The sequence below is a fragment of the Erpetoichthys calabaricus genome, chromosome 8, assembly GCF_900747795.2.
Source record: "Erpetoichthys calabaricus chromosome 8, fErpCal1.3, whole genome shotgun sequence".
In the NCBI taxonomy this organism is placed as follows: Eukaryota; Metazoa; Chordata; class Cladistia; order Polypteriformes; family Polypteridae; genus Erpetoichthys; species Erpetoichthys calabaricus.
The window spans coordinates 45,079,925-45,102,847 of NC_041401.2; the positions used below are offsets into that span (position 1 = coordinate 45,079,925).

Here is a 22,923-nt window from a genome sequence, read left to right on the forward strand (position 1 = left end):
CATTACATCTTCCTTTCTTAAAGAGAAGTAAGGCAGTACTTATAAGCTTACATATTTATATATAGACATACATATATATATATATATATATATCTATATCCGAAGCCGTGCAAGCACACTCTTGAGAATGCAACGTATAGTTGTACAGAAGAAAAGCAATCTTGCCTCAAATGAATGGCAACCTTTTGTAGGTCTATGAACTTAATTTAAACTTTAGGTTTACACGGTGCTTTCTTTCCGAAGTACCTGCACTATATATATATATATACACACACACAGACACATATATATACATATATATTTACATATCTACATATATACACATATCTACATATATATACACATCTACATATATATACACATATATATACATATCCACATACATATATATATCTAGACATACATACAAAAATACATTGACACACATATATATACATATCTACATATTTATATATGTAATTGTGTTGTCACTGTTATGAGTGTTGCTGTCATATATATATATATATATATATATATATATATATATATATATAATATACACACACACACATAAACATATATATACATATACATATTTACATATATATACAATGTACATATACACATATATACATATATATATACACATATGTACATATACACATATATACATACATATATATATATATACATATACACATCTACATATATATATATATATATATATATATATATATATATACACACATACACATCTACATATATATATATACACATGCATATACACAAATATTATATATATATATATATACACATATACATATACACACATATACATATATACATATACACATACATACATACACATACATATATATATATATACACATACATATATACATAGATACACAGACACATTATATATATATATATATATATCAAATGAATGTCAACCTTTTGTAGGGTCTGTCCCTGAGACTTATTAATTGTAATTGCGAAGCAGAGCCTTAGTGGAAATTGGAGGCGTTTGAATTGAAATGGGAGATCAGAGGGTATAATGGAGATGCGAGGAATAAAAACTGTCTCCCCTGAGCCACCGTCAATAAAAATAGTTGCCTGAATGAGGTTCTTTTGCAGACACGTGACCTGAAGTGTCGTGCCGATGTCCACGGGTTTATTTAATGTTAGCTAAGACCCGGCAGTTAAAAGTTTCTGGCTACTGCAATTTTAACTCTGTCACAAAGTGATCCAAACTGTCGTTTATACCTCGTGTCTTCTCATTAAACTTGTATCTCGCGAATATGGCATTGCAAACGGCAGCGGGTCAGTTCACGTGCTTACATGGAAGGCGTGATATATTTTGATATATATCAAAATACTCGCGCTTCGCAGCGGCGAAGCACTGCTTTAAAATTTTTATTAAGAAGAAAAGTAAACCTTTTTAAATTGAGGGAAAATGAATCAATAATTATTTCTTAAGGATCTCTTTGTATACCATGTTGTCAGTTCGCCCTTCCGGTTGTAATATGAGCAAGCTGTGTGCTGAGCTTACTCTTGAGCATGAAATCTAACGTGGTTTGTGCCCTTCAGAATGAAAACAGTTTGCATTCAGCTTTTTAATAAAAGGCGAGCTTTTAAGCCTGAGAAATCACCCCGTAAATGCACACGTTTAATTGCACATGTGTTAATATGTATGCTTACACAGTATTAAAAGACACTCAAAAATTAACGTCATTTACCTTCGTTCCCGCGTTGGACTCGTGCTGTAAATCTCTTCCTTGTTTTTAGTTCACGTGATTACGTAGGAGGCGTGATGACGCGATACGTGACTCCGCCTCCTCCATTAGAGTATATGGACAAAAAACAGGTTCCAGTTATGACCATTACGTGTAGAATTTCGAAATGAAACCTGCCTAACTTTTGTAAGTAAGCTGTAAGGAATGAGCCTGCCAAATTTCAGCCTTCTACCTACACGGGAAGTTGGAGAATTAGTGATGAGTCAGTCAGTGAGGGCTTTGCCTTTTATTAGTATACAGTAGATATATGGATGACGTCAATGAGCTGCTCGATGCCCACTCCGAGCCGCCGAGCGACGAAAATTTGGCCGAGATGTTCCTACCCTCACCTATGGTCATGAGCTATGGGTAGTGACCAAAAGAACGAGATCGCGAATACAAGCGGCTGAAATGAGTTTCCTCCGCAGGGTGTCTGGGCTTTCCCTTAAAGATAGGGTGAGAAGCTCAGTCATCCGGGAGGGGCTCAGAGTAGAGCCGCTGCTCCTCCGCATCGAGAGGAGTCAGATGAGGTGGCTCGGGCATCTGATCAGGATGCCTCCTGGACGCCTCCCTGGTGAGGTGTTCCGGGCACGTCCAACCGGGAGGAGGCCCCGGGGAAGACCCAGGACACGCTGGAGGGACTATGTCTCTCGACTGGCCTGGGAACGCCTTGGGATTCTCCCGGAAGAGCTAGAAGAAGTGGCCGGGGAGAGGGAAGTCTGGGCATCTCTGCTCAAGCTGCTGCCCCCGCGACCTGACCTCGGATAAGCGGGAGACAATGGATGGATGGATGGACCAAGTCAGTGAGCGAGGAAGAACAATATATATATACAGTAATCCCTCGCTATATCGTGCTTCGACTTTCGCGGCTTCACTCTATCGCAGATTTTATATCTAAGTAAGCAAATCTAAATATACATCGCTGATTTTTCGCTGCTTCATGGATTTCTGCGGACAATGGGTCTTTTTATTTCTGGTATATGCTTCCTCAGTTGGTTTTCCCAGTTGATTTCATACAAGGGACGCTATTGGCGGATGACTGAGAAGCTACCCAATCAGAGCTTGCGGTTAAGTTCCTGGGTGCTGACTGGCTCAGCGATGGAGAGTGCAGAATTCGGTTTTGCTTTGCATTAGCCGGCATCTCGTCTCTCTCATTCAGCATCAACGTGTTTCTTTGTGCGTACAGTAGTCAAGCCCTTCGTTATGTCTACAAAACAATCTGCTCCTGCTTCCAGGGCTGTGCCCAAGCGCCAACGGAAGATGCTAACAATTGTCAAAAAGGTACAATTGTTGGATATGTTAAAGGAAGGGAAAAGCTACGCCGCTGTAGGATGCCATTATGGCATCAAGGAGTCCACGGTTCATCATATTAAGAAGGAGGAAAAGAATATACGATCTACGGCCGCAGTGTCCTTTAACTAAGGCGTGAAACGAATTGTAAGTGGATGTAATAAGTTGGTAGTCCAGATGGAATCTGCCTTAGGGATTTGGATTGAGGACTGCCGGAAGAAGAACATCCCCATGGACACCAATATCATCCGAGAGAAGGCCAAGCAACTTCATGATAGGTTTGTGGATGCCGGAGATGCTCTAGACGACATCCCTCAACCTGGAACTTCTGTTGAATCCCCCAGCGTGATAAGTGAATTTATTGCCAGCAAGGGCTGGTTTGAAAAATTCAAGAAAAGGTTCAACTTGGCCAGCGTGAACATGCATGGAGAGGCTGCCTCCGCAGACAAAGCCGCAGCCAAGAAATATGTCCCTGACACGTTCAAGGCGATCATTGAGGAAGGCAGATATCTGCCTGAACACGTGTTTAATATGGATGAGACGGCCCTATTTTAGAAGTGGATGCCGTCTTGTACTTTTATCACAAAGGAAGAGGCAAAAGCCCCAGGGTTTAAGGCTCACAAAGATCGCATCACGCTGGTCATGTGCGGCAATGCTGTGGGCTTTATGATAAAGTCTGGGTTCATTTATAAGTCCAAAAACCCCCGGGCCCTGAAAAACAAGAATAAAAACCTGCTGCCTGTGTACTGGATGCACAACCCGAAGGCCTGGATTACGAAACGCCTGACGTCGGATTGGTTTCACCAATGTTTCATCCCGGAGATAAAGATCTATCTGGCAGAGAAAGGGCTGGAGTTTAAAGTCCTTTTACTTCTGGACAATGCTGGCGGACATCCCATGGATCTATCCTACCAAGGCATAAAAATAGAGTTCTTGCCACCAAATATGATGTCACTGATTCAGCCAATGGATCAAGGAGTTATCTGGGCTTTCAAGGCATTGTACACCAGGAACAGCCTGCAACACATGGTCAAGGCAATGGACACGGACGATGACTTTTCCCTGAAGGAGTACTGGCGTAAGTACATGATCACATCGTGTATGGTGAATGTGCAGAAGGCCCTTAACGATATGAAGAAAGAGAAGGTTAATGCCTGCTGGAAGAAATTGTGGCCAGAAGTTGTGCACGACTATAAGGGCTTTTCTGCAGAAGAAATTCATCACTCGGCGGTTGACAAGGCAGTCAGGCTGGCAAAACTGCTAGGAGGAGAAGGATTCGAAGACATGACTTTGGATGACGTCAATGAGCTGCTCGATGCCCACTCTGAGCCGCTGAGCGACGAAGATTTGGCCAAGAAGACCAAGTCAGCAAATGAGGAAGAACATGAGGATCCAGCACAGGAAGAAGAAGACGCCGGCCTAACTCTCGAGCGTCTCGCGACCATTCTACGAATGGCAAAAGATCTCCAGACATCAGTTGAAGAATGGGACCCGCAAATGATTCGTTCTTTTGCCAGCAACAGCGCCAGCAACTGCCCACGATGTTCCTCACCTGCAAAACACCACCTAGTACACCTTTAGTGGAAGAAGAAACTCCAGATGATGACGGCGGTGCTACACAGTCACCTGAAGAGGCTCCTTTAGAAGAGGTGTGACCCTCTCTTTGTTGTGAAGTAAATGTCATTGTTATCAGACAAGTCGTCGCGTCATTGTTGTTGAGTACCCATAACAAATTTTCTATGTACTTAGTACATGTACGTACGTTTAGCGCAACTGTACACACCCTGTGTATATATTCGTGCCCCTTACCAAGCATAATGTCATCTAGCATCCATAAGAGAGCAGGAATGTTCGAAGAACAAAGGCTACTGGCCAGCGAAAGATAGTAAACAATACACCACGTCACTCTGTATCCACAACAGGGTTGGAATGTGTGATGAAGAAAAGCAACAAAAAGTACATAGAAAGAGGGGTATATGGCCTAGAAAGTCCAATGAAAAAAGGAAACAAGACATACAAAGAATGAGGGACTAAAGGGATACCTGGTGAACAGAGGTTTGTAAATACCCATCAGGATCGAAAAACAGACATACCTTTGTACCATTAAGCCCATTTTAATAAATGGCTGCTTCAATATACTAGTTGGAAGAATATGCTAACTCCATTAAATGAGCGCAACATTGAGACAGCAGCACTAACGACTGTGCCATTGTGCTCCCTCAATAATAATTAAAATATAAATAACTTCGACAAGTGTTTTTTCTACATTATGTCACTATAACGTGCCAAACCCTATAAATGCTTTGTGTTGTCATTCATATGGAGGTAAATCAACACAACAGAGGTACAGGCCCAAAGTGATAGATAAGCATATCTTGCACAGAGCATATGCAGAGGTCTTTGATAATGCTTCCTTGTAGCCCTGAGCTACCTGAATGCCCGAGTCAGCAACTTTTCACTGCCACCTACGCTACTCTCCCAGCTGATTATAGAACTCAGCACAATTTGATTGAGGATGAAATTTAAAAGTCAAATAAGAATCAATAGGATGACTAGGAAGCAGGCCTGTGATCAATGAGATATCACAGAAACGCTTTTTTTCAGTTGTTGAAGATCTTATAAGCCACTTATAGTCAGCATTCATAACATATGAATATTCACATTTAAAATAAAGCTGCCTTAGATTTACATAGGCAACTGGCTTATTTATCATTCTTTTTAGGAAACAGAATATTATAAGAAAACATAACAATCAAGCAAATGAAAATAACATTGCAAGTACAATAGTATGCTCCAAAGATGACCCATGAAATTCAACTCCCATCCGACAAAGAGAGCTATGTGACTAAATAGACCTATCTGGAGTGTTTTTTTATATAGGATGAAGCAACATAAAGAAATGTGCAGAACCCTGGAATGTTTACTATAGAATCGTGATAATGAGTTCTGACCAGGTTTTAAAGAAATTCTGAACAGGTCAGTGACCTCCCTACATTAACCTCCTTGCTGTTAACCCTGAGCATCAGTTGGGCTTGGAATTCTAAGTAAAGACAGTTAAGTCAGAGTAAGATTCGGGGTGATGTGTAAAGAACCACTTTGCTGTGTAATCTGTTGTTATCTAGTTGATGAAATAACATCATGCTACAAATAATAATAATTATTTACATTTATAAAGCATATATAGTTTTCTCAATACTCAAAGTGCTTTATATAGTGAGTAGGGAGTCACTTCAGCCACCACTACTGTTCAGCATCCATGATGGATGATGTGACAGCAGCCATTTTGCACCAGTACACTCACCACTCCTTAGCTGTTACGTGGTGAAGGTGTGAGAGAGAGTTAGCCAATTAGAGAAAATGGATGATTAGGTGCAAGAATGATTAGGCTGTGGTGTACAATTTGATGACTGCAGAGAGTCAGGACCTCAATTTCACATCACATCTAAATGATGGCACTATTTTTGCAGCACAATGTCCCCGTCACTGCACTGGGTCATTTGGATTCACATTCCAGCCTCAGCAGAAACCCAAGCTTTTCCTGGTTGGTCACCCATCCAAGCATTGGCTGGACCTTAACAGGCTTAGCTTCAGGTGTATTACCTGTTCTGAAGTTCATGAGATATGGCTACTGACAATGAATATCATTAATATTTCTGTACATTCTGACACTTTATGGTAACTCTATAGTAACTTATCAATATTCATGAGTGAGGTAGAGTCTTCAACCAAAAACACAATTGGAAACAAAAAGCCATGTGGCGAGATTTAGAAGAAATCAAGCAATTTTGATGATGGTGTGAATTGGTCATCAGACGTTGACATGGACAATGAAAGTGACACCTGTTTGGTGGATTCTGACCTGCCGATTTTCAGTGTTCAGCTTCATACTACTGCTGACGATCCTTTACCTCCTTATTGTCATATTTACAGATTACTCTAGTCTAAAGATATCTGTTGATCATGATTATATAAACTATTTACAATTTGTTGATTATAATCTGGTAGAGAAAATAGTGGTTGAAATGAACCGGTATCCTGAACAGTGTCGGAAAAGCCACAGTAAATCACTTGCTTGCTACATTTGCTGGTAGCCTGTCCCTGCAAACAACATTTTGGTGTTTTTCAGTCTCCTGACATTGTAAGGCATAGTGGGTAAACCAGGTCAGAGATAGTACTGATCTACACATTGATTGTTAAAGACACACATTTTTAGCAAAATTACGAGTTAGTGCTGCTTTTCACTCATTACAAAATACCTTCATTTCATTAATAACAATAGCCATGGTCAAGACAATCACCCACCATCAAAACTGTACAATCTATGATATGTGTTTGAGGTGATTAACACAAATATACAGAAGGTGTATGTTCCCAGTTGTGACTTATGTATTGACAACGGCCACATGGTTCACACAGGAAGGCTGTTGTGGATACAGTACATCACATTCAAACGAAAACAATTCTGCATCAAGGTCTGCATGCTGTGCAAAGTAAGCTCTGGGTGCATTTGGAACTCAGTACTTTACTCCAGTAGGGGGACCAAGAAGAGCAAGTAGACACAATATGAACATGTGGGTCAGGAACTGACATTCTACCCTGTCACGTGCAAGCAACAGACAAAATAATACAAAAAAATCTTTTAACATCTGCTCGAACAGTGCCTATGTGCTTTGGTGACTGTTTCAAAACATATCAGACAAATCATGTAAAATGAAGAGGGAGCAAAGAGCTATATTTGGCTAAATGGTGTGTAGTTTTATGAAAATTGCCATTAGGTTTTTCTCAGATGTTCAATAAAATAGCTGAACAGAACTTTAAAAGTATTTTCCGCATTATATTATTATACCATAGCCATCTATGTTGTGTATTTCTCTTGTAGAAATATCACATATGGTCCTTTCGTTTAAGGCACTATCTATATAAGGCTTACAGTAAGTGGTAATGAGCCATTGACAGAGCTCAGTGTTAAGGATCATACATTTCCAAAGATAACATGTACAGTACCATACGGCTTGCATTTTGTTCACCTCATTAATATAGTGATTATGATAAAGAACAATTTAGTAATTACATATGCAATTAATCTATGAACAACTACAGTCTTATTAAAATTGTGAAGAGTGATAAATTAGACATTGGGCAAATATGTGACTTTAGCTCTTTCCAAATAGACACAAGAATGGAAAAGCAAGAAGGGAATGATAAATTGTAGACTATGCCACCTTCATCATTTGCCATGTAAAGTATAATCATATGTTTACAGTTTATAGTTTTTTAATTAACGACATATGATTGCATTTTGGAGTTCTGGAATGTGTTGATAGAACCATGAGCTCTTCTCACATCCAAAATATGTTCAACTCACATTGACTGATGACTTTAAATTGGCCCAAAATGTACCCTTGAATAGTCTGGAGCCCTGTCCAAGGTTCAAAATGCTATTGTAACCTGAGGAATAGGGTTTGTTAGATAAACTTCATTGACCCTGGCTCTGTCTGCCACCAGCATTCTATCAGTCATGTCATTTTGGTGGCTTTCTTAAAAACTGGACTGTAATTTCCCAATGATCTTTGTGCAAGTGGTTGGATTGTTAGCAAATCATTATGTTTGCAAAGTATACTATTTACTTTCATTTTCAAAAAGAAGTTGATGCAATCCCATACCAGAGATTATTATTGAAACTGGATCAAAGGTTGGTTAACAGGCCAATGACAAAGAAAACAGATAAGTGGAGAATGCGCTAAAGCGGGTGAGGTCACCAGTGGAGTTACTCAGGGATCTTTCCTAGGACTTTTATATTAATGACATTGATTCAGGTGTAGTTAGTAAACTTGTGAAATTCATTGATTATTATTTTTCATTACATTTTTTGCATGAATTATATTAATTGTCCCAGCTCTTCTTCACACTCTAGAGGGCCCTTGTTAACCTTCTTCCAGGGTCACTAAGCCTCCTAAGCTCCAAACCACTTTTGAGGTCAGGCAGGGGTCTAAAAATCCCCCCCTTAGGTAGTCCTTGCATCTCCATACTTTTATAAAGCCCTCAGTTCTCTCAGGCATTTATAAAGCTGACTCCATTCACTTCCAACCCTTTTGCTGCTATTTAAGCCTGTCCAACTGCAATAAGGTCCCTTTTCTGTGAGCCAGAAATCATGTGCTGCCCTCCATCTTCATGTCAGTCCTCTCTGTTTCTTTAGGCCTGAAACGTTCTAAGTTTCAATTTTCTCTCCCTTTTGGAGAATTCTTGGGCTCTCTCCTTATCCTTTTCCTGCTTGGCATGCTTTCACATGCTGTATAAATTGACCATTCATCAACTGACTATATTTACAATAGGTACTTACTGCAGAAATATGTATGGGGGCAATGAACCAGAGAGGTGTAATCTTGCCTGAATGAACTGTAATCCATTATATTGGGGGAAGTACCCTGCCAGATGGAGAGAATCAAAATCCGGTGAACAAAGTCCCAACTTGCATTGCCAGATATATATATTGGTTCAAATTGTATAAACAGTCTACCATCTGTGCTGTATAATAGTCTTTTATAGTTTTTGTTGGCTCCATTTAAAAAGACTTGTTGGTTGGTTGAAGTGATTTTACAATGATACTACATAAAAAGATAGTTTGTTTAATTAATTTTGTTAAAAAGCTCTGCTGTTCTTCTAACACCAGTCGGTAATATACATGGTGAATAAAAACATTTTGGAGTATAACTTCTCAGCAATTTTAGTTTTGTCATTTATGACTTCTTCCAATAGGTCATGGAGTCCATTAGCAAAGAAAATATAAAGCTAGTAAAGCCTGCTGCACACGAGTCATACATTTTTATTGTATGTTTTTTAGAAGGGCGAATGCATAGACTAAAGTCTCAGGGCTGTGATAAGAACCTGAAGTCCCACATGGGATAGTTCATCTGTACTTCACTCTCTCTTTTTATCTGTTCCTTACATCAACTAGTTACTTTACTTACCCCATTTCATACATGAGGAGAAATGACGACTTTATATTTGTACAACTGTTCTAGAAATGATGCTGCCTTGAACCCAATGTGGAATCTGTTATAAAAAAAACATGGTCTGAATAAGTGAATTTAAATTGATCAATTTCTGCATCACATTCATTAAGCAAACAATAAGAGAAACTCAGAAAGACTGATGGCATAGGGATCTTGATTCAACTCGCAGCCTGTCCACTTTCAGGTAGGTTAGATTATTTGAGATAAATCCTGTTCCCAATGGTTCTCTGGAATGCACAGAGTGCCCAGAGGGAAGTGGTGGGCACTGTCCTTCCAAAATCAGAGCCATTTCCCTGCTTGTATTGTATTACTATGAATGCTGTTTTTTGGGCAGGCTGTATCATAGTAAAGATTGTGGAAAGGCCTTTAGAGTAATTGGCTCACATACCTCACATGCTCCAGACTCCCCTTTGGCCTTGTAGGCTTGAGATTGGGCTAGATTAGGTTAGGTTAGTTTAGTTTAGGTAGACTTTATTATTCCAGAGGGAGATTTGTTTGCAGGAAGAAAGTACAAAACACAAGAAGGAAATAAGCTTTTCAGTACTAAGTTTACACATTGTTTCTGTGTTACTGCTTGCTTTCTCTGGATTGTCTTTTCTAACACATTTCACAACTTAACTCGAAACTCTTGAATAACACATTCCTCAAAAGTGTCACCCCCAATCCATTCTGACAACTTCCACTCTTAATAAATGAGTTCCTCTTACTCTATATGGTACCTTTGTTCTTCTTTTTCATTCCAAGGCCTCTCAGTGTTGTCGTGATCCTCTGACTGCACCTTATCTAGAGTCATGCTGCACTAATGATGTTCATATCATTTCAAACACCCTAAATCTGTCTCTTCTGCCAGAATTGGTTCTTGCTCTGAAATTTGCAAGAAATGTATACAAAAATAGGAATGTATTCCAAAAGCCTTCTATTTAGCATACAAGGACAAAAGAGTTGTTAGATGACTTCCAGTTTGCAGAGGAGCCCCCGAGATTAGTTATCATTATGTGGGAGAAAGTGCAGAATTATAAATAACTGATCATCCATCTGAACGGCAGGCCAGACTGAGTGGGCAATGAGGACCAAGGCAATTTTTTTTTCTAAGGTTATTCTGATCCTTTAATGTATGCAGCAAGCTGTCTGGGACATACTGTTTGTCCATAGTGGCTATTGCATTGTTTTACACAATGGTTTTTAATACTTTCTCTGCTGTTCTTTTTCTGGTTTTCTGTGGTGGCGACCTGAGCCACCACCACCTGATCAAAGCACCATCCAGTCCTTTCATTGGTGGATTGAAGGCCAGAGGTCCACATGACCAACATTGTCTAATACTTCCACGTGAAGCCTGCAAACCATGAGGACTGATTTAGATCATTTATGTTAGGTAAAATGCCCAGTGGGGGCTGGGTGGTCTCGTGGCCTCTGAACCCTTGCAAGTTTTGTTTTTTTCTTCAACCATCTGGAGTTTTTTTTTTTGTTCTCCCTGGCCTTACTTTATTCTTTGTTAGTTAATATTGCCTAATTTTATTTTTATATTTTTTCTTTCTTCATCTTGTAAAGCACTTTGAGCTACATCACATTCTATATAAATAAATGTTGCTGTTGTTGTTGGTTTGCCAGATTAGTAATACCAGCTCAGGGGATGCCACATACCCAAATAGTAAAAAAGAGGATGAGGGCAAAATTAGACAGACAATTATGTAGTGCCTTTCTTATCATTTCTTTTCTTATCTGTCTGTTGTATACAGTGCCTTTCCTATCTATATTGTATAGCGCCTTTTCTAATTATCTGCATCATCTCTTATATAGTGCCTTTTCATCTACTGTATCTATTAAGAGACCTATTATGCAGAGCTTTTCTAATCGTATTCACCTTGGTAGCAGTGAGTGGCAAAGTGTGGCATATTGCATAGCCATGCAAGTAAGAATTTCACTGCACTCTGTTCAAGTAATACTACTATTACTACTACTACCACCACCACTACTATTTACTGTATATTACTAATGCTGTACCTGATGTATGTTGTTTTATAGATCTCTGTTGTTTACTGACTTATTCCATCAAAGTGTTCTACAAGACACTACTGTAGGCATTTCTACTGCATCTGTCAGACTAATATAATGTCTCCTCACATATCACACCTCTTCCAATCATGGCACCAGAGGTTTGTGATGTGTTGCATATTAATTAACACATGCAAGTTAGAATTTCAGTGCATTTCGTACAAGTGACAGAAATGACTTTATAAACTATATGCATAATAAACACACTAGCAGTGGGAGGGTATTTGTTTATATTAGTTTACCAATTCTAATATTATATGTGTATAATTCTAGGTCTTGTTACTTTTATAATGATTTGAACTTTTTTGCATTGTTTCCAAAAGACTTCAACTCAGATCTCCAGAGCTCCACTCCACCCCATTGAGGAGATTGTCGCTTTATATTATACTAGGGGCCTTCGCTCGCCATTCCCCCGCCTGTGCTACTCGCCAGCAACTTCGCATCTCTGCCGCTCGTGCATGTGGATTTCACTTTCACCAAACAACAAAACTTTGTAATTCTCGCGAATAGGCCTCTTCATTGGGAAGAAACGCTACTTTTCCGTGATGGCAACACGAATTAGACGATCTACAAGTCTCAGACTTAAAGTTTAAAGACAAACAATATCTACATACTTCTGTCATATCACCTAATTCCATATATTCGATCTATTTACGCTTTTATCTTTGCATCAATATCGCATTGAATTTTGATTCCATGTTATGAATTACAGCGTGACAACGCAACGTATAACTGCCCGTGAGTGAATATCGTTTCTTTCTCTCTACACGAACTGTGTCTGACAATAGCATTCACACAAATGAGAAATGATTGAACCGTGCGTGATTTTAAATGTTTTAGATGTGGGATTTCACTTTCACCAAAAAAACAAATCTTTTAATTCTCGCGGATATGCCTCTTCATTGGGAAGAAACAATACTTTTCCCTGATGGCAACACGAATTAGGTGATCTACAAGTCTCCGACTTAAAGTTTAAATCCGAACAATATATTCGATCTCTTTTCCCTGTTCTGTTATTTCCCAGAGTAATAATTTCTGTTTGTTTGCACTAATGCGATCTTTACTATAATTTTTTTAAGACTTTCAAATTTTCGTTCTTCGATTATCTCTAACCTGCTCTGCATGTATATCACGCCAACATTTTTGAATTCTTTACGACGTTCTACTTTGTCATATACTCTTTGTCTTTTATTTCTGGCCCTGGGCATGGTTAAATCTCTTGGCACAAAGTCTTGTCTTGCAGGACGTCAAAGAGTCTCTCTGAGAAAGTCACGTCTCGTCTTTCTTCCCAAAATGTTTTTATTATAATAGAGAGACATCAGAGACATCACTTGGTATCACTATGGTTAAGATTAGGTTTGGGAGAGTGTTATCTGACTCAAGTCATGTAAACCAAGTGAACCTGCAATCTACTTTGCTGTCCAGCGCAACTTTTGAACTGAGGTGCTTCTGGATTGTGGAGCTGTGGAGGTCTGCGGGTGGACCCATCTCATTGTTTCACATTGTTGCTGGAGCAAGTGAATTCACTTTAGACATAAAGTTCAGTCTATCTGTCTATTAACTGGAATTACCTACAGCTGGATCCATCCCTTTGTCTCTGTTGTACGCCAGCTCTATTGCCTCCAGCTTGTAGTGTTCGTCTACAGTAAGTTCTCTCATTGTCTTTATTCTGTATAGCTCAATTATACTACTTGATGGTTCACAGAAGTCGGTTTATGTAGGTTGTAAACATGTGTAGATAAGCTCACCTTCAATTATATCAGTGTTTAGATAAAAGGAAATATTCTCTAGGTCCACAGCAAAAGACAGAAATGCTTCTTTTAGGATCTACATTATAAAAGTTCAATTTGTACTTCTTGGATGCCATCATTTTTTTTTAAAGTAACCTGAATTATGAATAATTTTATTCTACCCCAACATTTCTGTATTTTAAAATTAATGAAAACACAAAACAATCATAATAGATTTTCAAACTTCATTGCTATTGCCTCCAAGACTATTAGGTTACAGAATAACAGGGTCATTACCAGTATCTTTCAAACAAACTGAGCAACCCAGCTAAATTGTGCAACTAAAGGTGTAAATTATCCAAGGTATTTTTAAATCAGCTGCTAGTTAAGGTGATGGACTGTGAAGGACTAGGCTGCACTGTCATAAGATTTTTGCTTGACCCTGACTGAGACACTTCACATGCTATTGCTGCAACTGCAAAAAATGTTCTTTTGCTGTTTGCTAAGGCAGGGGTTCTCAACGTCGGTCCTGGGGACCCCCTGTTGCTGCAGGTTTTTGTTCCAACCAGCTTCTGTTTTTAATTGAACTCCTGGGCTAATTAAGTGAACTGATATTTCCCAAGTTCTGTGTTTAGGGAACAATATATTAATTAGAAAACTAAGTTTGCTAAAAAAAAAAAAAATATTAAAATGTACCAAGCAGTTATATAGGAATAATGTATTTTTTTTCTTTTTAACAGTATTTTCATCTTGATTTTCATTCTACTTTTCAAGGTGTTCTAATTGTTTAATTAATCCATTATTTACTAATTAGTGGGTGTGACGCTAAAGTAGTTGCAGTCTTTGATTATTCAGTGTGTTGTTTGCCAGCGTGTCTGATCTGCTCGTTTTAAGTTGTCATTATTAAGATACAACGAAGGGGGAAAAAACTGCACAGAGAAAGGGCAAAGTATAATGAAATCAACAAAAGAAAGTTAAGCATTTAAATCTATAGCAAAAGCAGAAATTTTATAAATGTCTTATAAATGTAAAACAACATGCTTTTCTGAATGTCGAATAAAAGAAAAAAAAATACCAGCTCATTAAATGAGCTCAGTGTTATCAGGTGTTGTCACTGATTAGGAATCTGGTTGGAACAAAAACCTGCAGCCACAGGGGGGTCCCCAGGACCGAGTTTGAGAAACACTGCGCTAAGGTGTTTGCCATAGAATGGTGCTCTATATAGACAGATGGATAGACAGATACATCGACATATACTTTTTTGACCCAAGTGGATATTTAACTTTTTACAGAAGATCAAGAAATATAACAAACAACAACCACCACCCACAAACTTTCTCAAGAATTACAAAAAAAGAAAAAAACATCTGACTTGGTTAAAGAGAAAGGCGCAGTTGCAGTGAGGCATTATATAGTAGTGTTTCTTTACACACTTCAGATGAATAAGAAATAAAATTTTTAAATAAAGAACACACTATTTTAAAAGTATTTACACTTGAAAAAATGATAAATTACTCATATTCTAGTTTTAAATATAATTATTATACAGTAATCCCTCACCTATCGCGGGGGTTACGTTCCAGAGCCCCCCGCGATAGGTGAAAATCCGCGAAGTAGCGACCTATATTTATTTTATTATTTATACATATTTTAAGGCTTTATAAACCCTTCCCACACTCTTATAAACCTTTCTCACTCTCTTGTTAACCTTTCCCACGCTCTTATAAACACTTCCTATGCTCTTAAACACTTTCTACATTCTTAAACACCTCAGACCAACACTGCACACTGCACGCAGCGATCAGACGTCAATGTGTCTGCACTCGCTTTGTGAAGGGGGGCAGCTGAACTCATGCTGAGCAGAAATGGACTTTGTGCTGCTTCTGCCAAAATGCCTGCTTGTCGCTCTGCGCGTTCGGAAGGAGGAGTGTGTGTGTGTGTGTGGGTGTGTGAGAGCTGAACGCACCTTCGCTCAAACCACCCCTCCCCGGAAGCGCAGTACGCTCCTGCCACTTCGCATTGTCAAGGGGGTGGGGAGCTGAATGAACGCTAAGGAGAAGTGGACTTTGTGCTGGCTTTGTGCTGCTTGTTGCTCTGCGTGTCAATAATTTTAAGCCTGTACATCACCAATTTTCCTGTCTCACTGTCTTGTCTTGCGTGAAGTTAAAATGTTTTATAATAGTGAGATGTTACTCATATCCTTAGCCCGACATCCACATATCATATGTGTTAACAAAGTGTGTTTTATAAGTTTACATGTGTTTAAAGCATGTGGGATGGGTATTTTAAGGCTTAAACTATAAAAATGTTTATTTATATGGTCTTTCTATATCGCGGATTTTCTCCTGTTGCTGATGGGTCTGGAACATAACTTCCGCGATAGGCGGGCAATCACTTGTATTTAAAAATCCGCGAAGTCGTGAATCCGCGAAAAGTGAACCGCGAAGTAGCGAGTGATTACTGTATACAAAAAATAGTCACTTGGTAGGTTTTTTTTTTACTTTCTCATATATGAAGTATATGAGGGAAAGTATTGTAATCATCCAAAAATTTGATTTTGAGATTTCCGAAAATACTCATTTTTGGAATTATGTCTATGTGTGTGTGTGTAAACACAATAAGCTGAGTACGCTTTCACTTATATCTACCAAATTTTGCATACAATTTTTAGGTACAAAAAGTAGACTTCTATCAACTTTTGAGCTATTTCTGCTAACCGTAAGTGGTACTTTTTTTATAAATGCAGCTGCAGAGACCGAGTTATTCAACTTTACTTTTATAATAATTATTCAATATATTATTAATATGATTTGATTTGTTGTTGATGGTCCTTTAATGTACATAATGTAAAAATATAATCATTGTCTTGCAGTTTACTCCTCAAATATCCATCCTCGTATCTGAGTATACGAGAAAGTCTAGGGGTGACCCCTCCCGGTTTTTATTTCCTCTTATAAGGAAATATTATCCATCCATCCATCCATTATCCAACCCGCTATATCCTAACTACAGGGTCACGGGGGTCTGCTGGAGCCAATCCTAGCCTACAAAGCAGGAAACATACCCCGGGCAGGGCGCCAGCCTATCGCAGGGCGCGCACTCTCACACACACACACCCCAAGTACACACTATGGACAATTTAGAATCGTCAATGCACCTAACCTGCTTGTCTTTGGACTGTGGGAGGAAACCAGAGTACCCAGAGGAAACCCATGCAGACACGGGGAGAACATGGAAACTCCACGCAGGGAGGACCCGGGAAGCGAACCTGGAAATATTATATCTTATCTTATATTTATCCTCTGAAGGTGTTTTACAGTTAAATGACCAACAGATGTCTGCTAAAATTCACTCAATCCACTTTCCATTGTTATACCTCTCCTACTCTCCTGGAACCTCTCCCCATGTTCTCAAGGAAAACAATTCAAAGTAGAGTGTAGGAAATTAGTTTTTCAAGACATGCTGCAATCAAGTGCTAGGGAGAATGAGAGCTCCTCAACTAGTTCCTCATAGTTGTCCAACTTTGTATTTACAAGAAAATTGTGGCACACACTTATTTATTTATGATGAAGGAAAGTTGTTTGTTCTTTTACCATTTGCTTATCTGTTATCTAGTCAAGTCAATGGAAGGATCAGCCCGACCTTGTATTATATTTGGTAACACTTTTGTTTAGGTACTGCAAAAATGTCTCCATTACTCATTTAGTCTTGTGTAACAAGACTTTAACAAACTTCATAACATTTACAAAGCTTCAGTAAAGTGTTTATTCATCTCTGCAATGTGACCTTCTAACAAAACTTCACTTTGGAGTGGTCTGAGGTGGCCTAACTGAACACACATTTCTCTTGATATTACATATTTAGTACGAGACCTGTGAATCGTTCTTATTAACAAGTAATTTTACCATCATGCCAATATGCAACAATGCACAGATGTGAAAAGCCTATCTACTGATATTGTATAAGTATTATGAAGACCAAAACAAGCCTTTATTAAGGTATTGTTGCAAAACAGTGAATGAGTAATAGATGCATTTCCAGTTGTTCCATCCACACTGCTCTCTATGGGTTATCTCTGCACCTAGTTTTCCACCTTGGGCTACCACTGATTGTAGATATTTAAATTGTATCCACTCTTTTCAGTTGCTGCTTCTGCAGGCTAACATCTGAATCCGGATCATCATAAAACCTCATACTGTACATTCTGTCTTCTTCCTGTTTATCTTAAATAATTCACTTAAGAAGTGTAAAAAGAAGAGTATTTCAGACAATGAGTACAACTACATTGAACAAGCAAGTTTTTGGAGAACCATCACTAAGATTCCTGTTGTAATAAGAATGTCCTACAATGGACTGGCATCCTACCCAGAAATGGTTCCTGCTTTGTCCCTGATGCTGGCAGTACTGACAGGACTGATGCATATTATTAAGAATGGCGTGTATTTTAATAAAACATGCAAGATTTTTGCTGTGCAGAGAAATGTGAATTTGGTAAAATCATTTGATTAGTTTCCAACAGTAAGACAATTGAGAGTAAACAACATCATTGGCTTGTCTCCTAATATCAATATGTACAACTTTTAAATTCCCACCTTGTTGGAGGAACCTTCAGCAGTGCTGCAAGGCTGATTGATGTGAGTAACGATGGCCACGTGCAAGAACATCCTGAAGTGAACTGCTTTGTTCCTTCCTTGTGTGCCTTGCTCAAATTATAGACTGAAGGTCCACTGTGGCTGAAAAAAGTAGTTTTAGAAAAGGGGTAGGTGTACCATTGGAATTGCAAGCATTTTTTTGTTGTAAGTCAGAAATTCCCCTACAAAATAAATTTCTTATTATTTGAAGGCTGTAATGTCCCTTGCTAATACAGTAAAAAAGAAATTCATACAGTAAATATCACAGTGAAATGATGAAAGTCTCCAGGTATGGGCTTGTACTCTAACAGAATTTGTCTGTAAATATTTGTTCTTACACTCAAGGCTATATTCGGAAACATGCTGCTGCATTTTAAGTATGAATATATTATGGTAATATTTAAGAGACTGAGTTTATGAATCCAGTCCTAGGGATTTCAACATTTTTTGAAGCAGTTTTAGCATACTAAAGGTTTGCGTCTCTCTGTACTGCTACAAGTCACACTGTATTATTTTTCTTTGCATTTCATGCATTCTCTTGTGTCAAATAATTATGACAATAAACAGTTTCACTTTTTCTAAAGTAGGAAAAAAATGCTTTTCTTTTAGTGCTTGGAGAGAAATGAAATCAATCATTTTACACATTTTAAAATCTTGTTCCTTATGTTTTAGCATTTGTCTTACATTTTAATAAATCATTATTCTCTTGAGTTTAGCTGGAGAAAATTTGAATTATTCTTTTTTTTTTCCAACGTTTGTATTACTCTAAGTCTGCCTTTTCTGTCCACAATAAATAATTAGCTATGTTTATTTGCTTTATCTGTGTTTCTCCAGATGTAACGTGTGTAAGTGATGGTGACGTGCCAGCGGATATAACCTACTGTCTTCAGTGGGCCAGTCCAATGCCCTCAGTGGTGAAAGAGTGTAGGGAGCCCTGTAGAGATGACTGCACTTTCACCACCTGGTCTAAATTTACATCTTGTATGGGATGTGGAGCCATGCGCATCAGGAAGAGGTCGCTAACAGGTGAAGTACTGGAAAGCTCTGTTCTTTCACTTCCTTCACTTTGTATTTTGCCTTTGTAGAGTGCTATATTACTTCACTTTCCCCTTTTGTATTATTAATGTGTAGCCTTTGTTAGAATGCTTCACATCCCATAGACTGACCACTGTATATAAGGTATTGTACTTTATACTATACTATAACTTCTTCCCACCTTCCCTTCTACACCTATAACCACAGGCAATTAAATAAAGATAAAGACAAACAGGAGTTAAGTTACAACTTTAAATAATGTATTATTAGTAATATTCATAAAATAATAGCAATAAGCAAAGTACCTGTGAATACTGGCAACCATACAACCTGATAAATGCTGATGTGTAGTTTCAGTTGGCACACAGCCTTGCAGTTACTTTAAATGTCTCTAGTTAAGTCACCATTTTATGGCTTTCTTCAGGACAGGCCGCATGTCTGTCTCAATATGGCTGCCAAGCTGTGCTTCTCAGTGTGGTCTTCTTTTCAGTTCATGGTGTGTGAGATGCTCCTTCATCATGATGGTGAGAGAGAGGTTGGGAGGGGTAAAACAACCAAATTTATAGATTCTTTGTCCAAATCCTTACACCAATAGGGTGTTGTGCTACAGAATGGCCTCTGATTCAAACCAACCCCAAACAGCCGTATTTCAGACCAATGGGGGCACACAATACCTTTCACATTTGTTGAGCTGATGCTTGCCATTTACGTAATTTTGCTTTCCTGTGGGTGCTGAATGAGGAAATCTTGCAGAGAATCACGTGCCCAACTGCTTTTAGGCACTTCCCCTGACCCTGTCATAAAATTAAAAAAATTAAGTCCTAAAGGGGGGGGGGGGGGTTTGGGGGGATTGTTTGGCCAAGATATCAAACCACCATTGTTCCTATCAATGATATAACACTACTATTACATTGCTTTGTCTCAGTTACAACTAAAGACATACAAAATATTTATCAATTTGTACACATAATTTCACACCACAACAACTTATCTCGCTTTTCATCCAAAAGGACCTTGACATGTTATCATGCTTACTTTAGTTTTATTCATTCTCTTAAGGTTCAGGAATGAAAATTCAAAGTAACAATATAAAACAAGATCAGAGTGTATCTCACAGAGTATGCAGCACGATTCCTGGCCCAGGCTTTGGTGTTGTCACGTCTGGACCACTGTAACTCTTTGCTGGCAGGAGTCACCAAGCCACTGCAGATGATTCAAAATGCAGAGGCACGTCTGGTGTTAAACCGGCCAAAGCGGGCATATGTTTTAAGTTCAAATCCTTGTTGCTTGCCTACAGGGTAGTCAGTGGGAGACACTTCTGAAAACTTATGCTCCTTCTCAACCTCTCAGATCTGCTGATGAATGGTTTCTGATGATGTCACCTCCGTGTGACATCAAATCTCAGTGCAGGCACTTTTCATGTGTACCTCCTAGCTAGGGGAACAAGCTGCATAGCTTAGTTCAAAATTCTTTTTCCCTCAATGTGTTTCAGAACCATTTGAAGACTCATGTTTGCTGAATTTCTGTCGAACTTAGGTTTTGTAACCTATAAATTGTTACTTGCTTGTATTTTATTCTGAGCTCTTCACTTGTGATGATCAATTTTGTAACCTTGTCCTGTAACACCTGTACCCAAACAGTCCACCAGACTCATGTTTACTCAATTATGTTGATCTCTTTTGTAAGTCAGTTTGGGTAAATGTGTCTGCTCAGAAGACAGTGGAAATGTAAAAAATAATATTTTCAAATCCACTTTATCCATTTCAGGGTCACAGGATTTGCAATTCCATTCACAATTCAAAACTTTTTTTTGTTCTCACAAGAACTCTTTGTAGTATTTCACAGAGAATGCTTTCAAATTCTTCATTGGAATCAAACATTTCCTGAAGGAAATTGTGCAACCACAGTCGGTCTACATCACTGTCTTAATAAAATGGTGTAGCCTGTTTGATGTAAAATTGTAGTTCTCATGTTCCTGTCCCACTTCTGGCTTTTAGAACATTTCAACTGCAACTGCCATTGCATAGCTTGCAGTAGGAAAGTGTATATAAAGTTTATGCACATACAGTATAAAGGAGTTTGGGGCCGTGTTTAATATTTAAGACAATTTTAAAAAGTTACAAATATTTTGTGAGTATTGTTGCTGCAATGTAAACGTGGCAAGTAACCTTTTAGTGATTAAATAACAAACTGTTAAAGTTTTTTATAGCTTTTTAAGCCTGTGAAGTATATGGGTTGAAAATGCAAAGTAGTTTATTGATTATCAGTTATATATTTTTTCTGTAGTCTTTCAAGTATTGTAAGGAGTCTGGAGAGAGCTTGCTTTGGATGTAGCAAGTAAGCTTTAAGCTTCTTTGATTGTATGAAGCTTCTAAATTAACAAAAAAGATTAGTCATTGAGGCCATAACAGCTGCCTCGGTACAAATTTAATCTATTAAAAAATGTCCAGTTGCAAAATTCTGCCTGATCAAATCAGTTTAGCTTCACAAAATAAATTGCAATATGGATACAATAAAACTGAACAGCTGTACTCCAACAGAATGGTATACGTGTTAGTGTTATAGGAGACAGTGCTGCCTGTGATCATAAAGTAACTTATCTCTATTGTTTTAATCAGCAAAAAAGCATAATACATTTGATCAATTAGGAAAAACAACCTATTCATCAATAATTTAAACAAATAAGCCACCTTACTCTTGGCAACTCAATCCTGTGTTTTACTATTTCTGGTGAATTCAGTGAACTCGTATTAAAACCAATTATCAAAGATTATTAATAATTTATGCACAGCAGAAAAGAGGGTACATTTATTCTGTAACACTATTTTTGATTTGACTTCACTGTAAATCTGGTTTGTGTTTATTGCTGCATTATTTGCTCCCTATGTGCTGTTGCAGTATTTCTCTAACCAAATCATGACTGAACAAAAGGAATATGGCATCAAGTGTAGAGAAGAGGTTAATAATGGTAATTATCACCATGTGGATGTTTTCAGAGTAGATTATTATCTCAGCAGTCATATGTTTTATAGAAATATTTGCCAGCGTATTTCCACACTTTTCTGGATTTATCATGAAAATACACAAAAAGGCAGAAACTCACCATTCAACAACAATAACTTTAAAAAAGGACAATTTTCCAATATAATCTACACGTCTAGCAGTGCAGTTTGGGCTTTGAACTGTCACTGTCACAGTGAGCATGTCTCCTTAATCATAAGTACAATGATGACATGCTACCTTCAGTTATCTGTTGGACCCTTTCCAGGACAATTGCATTTATAAGATGAGAACGTACTGTCTATTATAATGAATTGAATCGCTTTTCCTCTTCTTTTTTATTTCCTTATTTTGAATTTATGTTAAAGGTTTATCAACTTTTGAAATCAATCAGCAACGTAGCAACTCTCTAAAAATA

At 38.2% G+C, this 22,923-nt stretch overlaps 1 protein-coding gene across 1 annotated transcript in view; it reads left to right on the forward strand.

Annotated features, from left to right (window-relative positions):
* Positions 1 to 22,923, forward strand: part of thsd7ba (thrombospondin, type I, domain containing 7Ba) — a 1,117,993-nt gene that overhangs the window by 917,393 nt on the left and 177,677 nt on the right. Inside the window, exon 14 of the mRNA XM_051931000.1 lies at positions 19,305 to 19,496. Coding sequence (XP_051786960.1) covers positions 19,305 to 19,496 — 192 coding nt within the window. The remainder of the gene's footprint in view (positions 1 to 19,304; positions 19,497 to 22,923) is intronic.